This window comes from Taudactylus pleione, unplaced genomic scaffold (assembly GCF_031769625.1).
Source record: "Taudactylus pleione unplaced genomic scaffold, aTauple2 ptg000364l, whole genome shotgun sequence".
Classification (NCBI taxonomy): domain Eukaryota; kingdom Metazoa; phylum Chordata; class Amphibia; order Anura; family Myobatrachidae; genus Taudactylus; species Taudactylus pleione.
Window position 1 is genome coordinate 658,149 of NW_028284765.1, and position 7,295 is coordinate 665,443.

General features: G+C 36.2%; 1 protein-coding gene across 1 annotated transcript; it reads right to left on the reverse strand.

Annotated features, from left to right (window-relative positions):
- Nucleotides 1-2,090: 2,090 nt before the first annotated feature.
- Nucleotides 2,091-3,029, reverse strand: LOC148508490 (taste receptor type 2 member 40-like). Its single transcript, XM_088444453.1, has one exon. The coding sequence runs from the start codon at nt 3,027-3,029 to the stop codon at nt 2,091-2,093; it is 939 nt and encodes a 312-aa protein (XP_088300579.1).
- Between the last annotated feature and the right edge of the window lie 4,266 nt (nt 3,030-7,295).

Here is a 7,295-nt window from a genome sequence, read left to right on the forward strand (position 1 = left end):
ATTACTACACACATTGTTACTACACACATCATCACTACACATATCATTACTACACATATCATTACTACACATATCATCACTACACATATCATCACTACACATATCATCACTACACACATCATCACTACACACATAATCACTACACATATTGTTACTACACATATCATCACTACACATATCATCACTACATGTATTATTACTACACATATCATCACTACACATATCATCACTACACATGTCATTACTACACATATCATCACTACACATATCATCACTAGACACATCATCACTACACATATCATCACTACACATATCATCACTACACACATCATCACTACACATATTGTTACTACACATATCATCACTACACACATCATTACTACACATATCATCACTACACGTATCATTACTACACATATCATCACTACACATATCATCACTACACACATCATCACTACACATATTGTTACTACACATATCATCACTACACACATCATTACTACACATATCATCACTACACATATCATTACTACACATATCATCACTACACACATCATCACTACACATATCATCACTACACATATCATCACTACACACATCATCACTACACACATCATCTCTACACATATTGTTACTACACATATCATCACTACACACATCATTACTACACATATCATCTCTACACATTCATTACTACACATATCATCACTACACATATCATCACTACACATATCATTACTACACATATCATTACTACACATATCATCACTACACATCATCACTACACACATCATCACTACACATATCATCACTACACACATCATCACTACACGTATCATCACTACACATATCATCACTACACACATCATCACTACACATATCATCACTACACATATCATCACTACACACATCATCACTACACATATCATCACTACACATGTCATCACTACACACATCATCACTACACACATCATCACCACACATATTGTTACTACACATATCATCACTACACACATCATTACTACACATATCATCACTACACATATCATCACTACACATATCATTACTACACATATCATCACTACACATCATCACTACACACATCATCACTACACACATCATCACTACACGTATCATCACTACACACATCATCACTACACACATCTTCTCTACACATATCATCACTACACATATCATCACTACACACATTATCACTACACACACCATCACTACACACATCATCACTACACGTATCATCACTACACACATCTTCACTACACATATCATCACTACACACACCATCACTACACATATCATTACTACACATATCATCACTACACATATCATCACCACACATATCATCACTACACATATCATCACTACACATATCATTACTACACATATCATTACTACACATATCATCACTACACATATCATCACTACACATATTACTACACATATCATCACTACACATATCATTACTACACATATCATCACTACACATATCATCACTACACATATCATCACTACACATATCAGTACTACACATATCATTACTACACATATCATCACTACACATATCATCACTACACATATCAGTACTACACATATCATTACTACACATATCATCACTACACATATCATCACTACACATATCATCACTACATGTATCATCACTACACATATCATTACTACACATATCTTCTCTACACATATCACTACTACACATATCATCACTACACATATCGTAGCAAATGCTTCATCAAAACTCTAACGCTCTTTATCTCACTCCATCAGTGTCCTCTGTAAGTGTATCCTTCATAATTAGTGTAGGGAGTTTATGTATAAAGCAATGAAGACAGAGGAGAAGTCCACCATGGAAACCAGTCTGCTTCCAGGCAGCATTTATCAAGTACTGTATATATAATATGATTGGTTGCTATGGGCGATTTCTCCACTGGGACATTTCTCCACTCAATTCACTACTTGGTTCATTAACCTTTTACTATTTGGACAGAAACCAGTAAGTTAAATCCTCACAGTATGGATCCTCTCATAGCGACGCACACTGCTCACAATTACACAGTTTTCTACTTCTCAGTTTTCGTATTTCTCCAGAAACCAGCAGAAAACTTCTCTACAAATATCTTCCTAAGCTTGGAGCTGGCCTGGATAATGATGATGGACTCTGCTGTTGGATAGGACAGAGCTATGGCCCAGCTGATTATAAGCTTGACATTCACGGAGGAACTAAATTTAGCTGTTGCCAACACAACCTCTGCTATACAGAAAGTCACAAAAAGTATCAGAATCAGGACACATGTTCTTATAGCATTGATGTGAGCTTGGAGATTAGGACGAGAAAATCCAGAGTCATTATGTTTGATATTACACACATGTCCTAAAAGAGAGGAAACAGTGAGTATAATAGAGTATAATATGAGAATGAAGGGCAGACAGTAGCCCAGACAACTGACTATTATCATAAACAAAGGATTCACAATCAGTGCCCCACTAATTGAAGATGTTCCCTGTGTAATATTCATAGAAAGTTGAACATCAGTTTCAAATGTAGTATTCCAAATGCACAGGAGACATATGAGAAATGTTCCAACAGCTGTGAGTAGAAGGAGCAGCAGAAGGGAAGATGGGCTGATCCTCTGAAGCCAAACGCAGAGTCCATATCTGAAGTTGGTGATGCTGGTACAGTAGTAGGCACAGAGCCAGGCAGTCAGCCAAAAGCTCAGGTAAGTCATTGTAAATGTAATTATGGTTAATGGAAAGTATACTTCCCTAATAAACAACACTTGAATACAAATTACATAGATTGAGCCCTGTACTGTCAGACTGCACTGCAGAAGAATGTTCACCAGTCCTTGCAGAAGACGAATCAGATGAGTTGGGTTCAGCTTTTGGTTATGTTTAATGTTTTTGACATCTATAGTCACGATGATTGTGTTCAATGTAATTGCTATAACACTTTCCAGGAAAACAATGAGTAACAGAAAGATCCATATTGGAGAAAGCATTTTGTGACTTCTCTTTAGGTTCCAGATGGAAATAATGTTTTGTGTATGATGAGTATAGACAGGTCTTTGTTTAGAGTTTGAATGATGCAAATAATGTCTAGGTCATAGTTATGTAATGTTTTTATACAGGAGTGTTTGTCCATCAAGTGATGTCTATCATTGTCAAATATTCAACTTCTGCAGCCTTTGGGCTTGACATACCATTGAGTTAAATATATGTTTAACTGTGGGCCACAGTCATCTGCTATACACTTCTCTATTGTAGGCATAATGTAATCAGCACTAGGGTGTCAGCTCAGGGGCAACAAAGTGGCATGTACACACAAGGGCACAACAACTCTTGCAGGTAGTTACACAAGGACACATCTCCAGATAAATCTCTCTTAGGTGACTTTCTGCTTCACAGAGACAGGAGGAAATATGTAAAGTTGTTTTGAAGTTTTAAATATTTTTTTCAGGATAGTCACTTTGAGTTTGAGTGCAGACATTTAGTATGTAAGGGTAACATATGTGACAGTTTTATATATAGACATATGCAGACCTCCATGTATTGGTTCTAATTTTACATCATGATTTAATTTTGGCAAAACCATACTGAAATGTTATTATGGTTTGAATTTCTTTAATAAATTGATGATGAAAAAAAACTGCTAAAATCATGTAATTTGGACTTGTTTTTGGTCCTTCAGTATTTTTAACATCAGCAACATTAATTCTCAATCTTTTCCAGTCAATTTGTACAACCTCACAGCTCACAATATTGTTTTCACAAATACTGCAAAACACTGGAGCGAGCTAGCTGACCAAATTAGTAGCGGCACAAACAAATGGAATTTTATAAGAATATAGCACATCTAAGATATATAGTGGCACTGCAGTGTCAGACACAATGGCATTTTAATAAACTATAGAATATTTTCATTAAACAAGAACTAATGGCCTAAATGTAAAAGCTTAGTAGAAAAAATATATTACCAACACACTTCCTCTAACAAAAAATCATAGACCTCAGGCCCATAGAGTTGATTGCTGATGGAGTAATATATAGAGGAAAACTACATCACCATCAAACACCACTACAGGTGTTTGGTGGGTGAACACTATTTAGTGGAAGGTAAAGCTTTGGTTATTAGTTATAACTATAAAGAAAAGCACATCGGAGATGTTGTTAAAAAATGTACATAACAAACATTTAAATGTGAGTTTATAAATAGACTGAATCCAACCAGAAAATCACAGGCTTCAGGACAATAGTGTTGAAATATGTAGTTTGCTACTGTTTAACCACCATGACTGCTTATTAGTTGAAGCATTAAACCTAATAAAATGGCAGCCTCTTACCATCTTGTCTTCTATAAGCTCACAGTGATGCATGGATATGTTCAACTTAGCTCCAGACACCCTGCTACATTATCCTGCATACTGTCCTATTGCACATCCTGCATATACTACCTCTGCTACCAAAATACTTCACAGGCTGGTGCTCTGTATGTTCTGCTCAAGCTCCATTCCATCCAGACTAACAAGTGTGTAACTACGAGTATGACTGTACCAGAAACCACTCCTACACTCCAATAATCCTGACACTTGGTTAAGCACATGGACTGTTTGGTGTATCTGCAATCCTACTGGTGTTGCATTTTAACTCTGAATAGCACTGCCAAATAGCACACACATATCAACAGGCACCAAAACACATGGTGCCAAAAGAAATGACACAAGTCAGCAAAAATAAATCAGCAGAGTCAACCAGAGAAGTTAAAAAGTGAGATTGCATCATTTTTTCCATAGACATTATGTTTTTTTTAAATCTAAAATGCACAGTTGATTACACCACATGGAAATTTGCAATGAAAATGCAACTTAAGCATGAGAGGTTGTGTAAAGTTACAGTTAACGCAGGTGACAGTCAAAGCCCAAATGATGTAGGAAAAGGCATAGGCATTGAATAGCACATTTATTTTTTAATATATGGGAAAAAGTGGACTGCCTTGCAGGCCGCATATGAGGATGGAGATCCGATAAGAAGAAATTGTTCTGAGATATGTATTATATAATACTAAGCTGAGTGAATACACAAGTATGAGTAACTACATTGACAAAATAGTCTCCATATCCCAGCAGTTATCTTTAGGAGCCCAAGTTGATGATGAGATTGCAATGGCAATGGTACATTACTTAATGCTTGAATTTGATTTCCTGGTAGTAGCATTAGAATCTAAAACAGCTTATCTAACTACAGAAATTGTGAGGACAAAACTAGTACAGTTCAAAGAACATGTGTCAGTTGATGTAAATGCTCTGAGAATGCTGCATTACACAATAAAAGTGAAAGCCCAGAAAATTTTAAAAAGTACAAGTGTTATGTATGTCACAAAACAGGACACAAAGTGTTTGAATGCTTTAGGGGGTTAAACAGCTTCTGGAAAGAATTGTCTGCTGCTTTAATTAACAAAGCTGTTGGAAGTAGCAGGCTCTGTGCCCTGTTCACACTGAACTCAGGTCTGCCCTGCTAAACCTGTGAGGTCATAAAAAGTGGGAGGTGAATGCCCCACAACCACCAATCAGCTCATTTTCGGCATGACCAAGGTCAGATAACCCGGGTTAAACTGTTTACACTACGCCATTACCCTGGTCCATCCTGGGACCAACCCTGGTAGCTAACTGGGTTGGATGCTGGGTCACTTGACCTGGGTTATTTTTCAGGGACCCTTTTACACTGAGCTGCGACCCGGGTAGACCCAGCAAAAACCCAGGTTTTTGCTCTGGTGTAAAAGGGGTATAACAGAATGGAAAGGAGAAATGGTTATCTTAAAAGGACATGTCCTGAAATAAATCTTAAATAAAAATGAGCCTGGAGATATGCATAGATTATTCAATAAATTAGATAACCTCTTTACTACAGAAACTAGGCATTGGTGGGACCAGGTTACCCTCCAAAAATATCTGGATGGTGACCTTATCTCTAGGGGCCTAAGGATTCTAAAAAATTCAACATTTGGAAAAGTTAAGAAGTTCACGGATGAGTGCAATCAAAGTTTAGATGCTTTTTTTGAAAATTTTAATGAGATTACCAATATGATGCAGCATAGAGAATTGAAAGTCAAAGAGTTACAAAAAGAGATAGACAAACACATAATTTACTAAAAACTTTTTAAATGAATCCAGAATTTAAGATGAGGGATTTAAAGGTTATTAAAAAGATTGAGGAGTTTGGACATGCGCTCCTTATTAGAGAGGAACAGAAAATGAACAGCGATGTGTTGGATAATGAGAAGGGAGAGATATAAAATTGTAATAGAAAACAGAAATCTGCAAAATACCCCTCTAAGAGACAAAAAACTTGTTAGATATCAAACACAACAATATACACAATACAAAAAGAAACCATATGGATAAAATTCATATACACAGATGCAAAATGAATATAAGAGAGACAGACACCAATATTGGGCTATACACATGAGAATAGATATGAAGTACAAGATCATTCCTCAGACTACGAACAATTCACACCAGAGTGGAGAAATAGAGATGGATATAGAAGATCAGAAACAAATGAGGATTGCAAATCCCTATATAATCTGACTATATTAAGGAAATGTCAGTTCCTCATACCCAGAATAAGGGAAAGCCCAAGAGGCCAAATAAAAAGGTTAAGGGTAAAAAAAATGAGAAGCTTGAGAGGAGAAAGAAGATAATCCCATACAAATCTTTGTGATAGATAAAAGAAAGGAGGGAAAAAGGAAAAAGGAATTTCACATTGTCCTTAAAGAAATTAAATGAAGACAAATTGAAACTTTTGGAAAAAGGATTACATTTTGCCACAATAAGCAAACCTTAGCAAATTCCCACCCTAGCTCCTTTCTTTGATGTTGGCATTTTGCTTAAATGTTTCATATTGTTGTAGCAGTGACGACTGTCCGTTCTCTCATTATAATGTTTTCATAGTTTATTAAGGAATGATAGTTTTGCTGTTAGAATATTTTCCTTGCTTGTATGCAGTGTCTTTTTATAAAACGTGGTCTATGTCAATACGACCCTACCATGGATCTGTGACACTAACTTGCTGGGAAGGTCCACCATTGACCCTATGAGCCACATGTGGGCTGATAAGGTCTGAATAGTTCTAAATGTACCAGTAACATAAGTACCTAAACTGATTCAATTATTACACTGCATTAAATTACAACACAACATGGAGGATAAAAGTCAATAGTAAATTAAAGGACAAATGAAAGAATAAGGGCGGTTGAGAAAGCATTG

Bases quoted from the DNA above. Each gene is read 5' to 3' on its own strand.
- LOC148508490 (XM_088444453.1), bottom strand. From the start codon at position 3,029: ATGCTTTCTCCAATATGGATCTTTCTGTTACTCATTGTTTTCCTGGAA.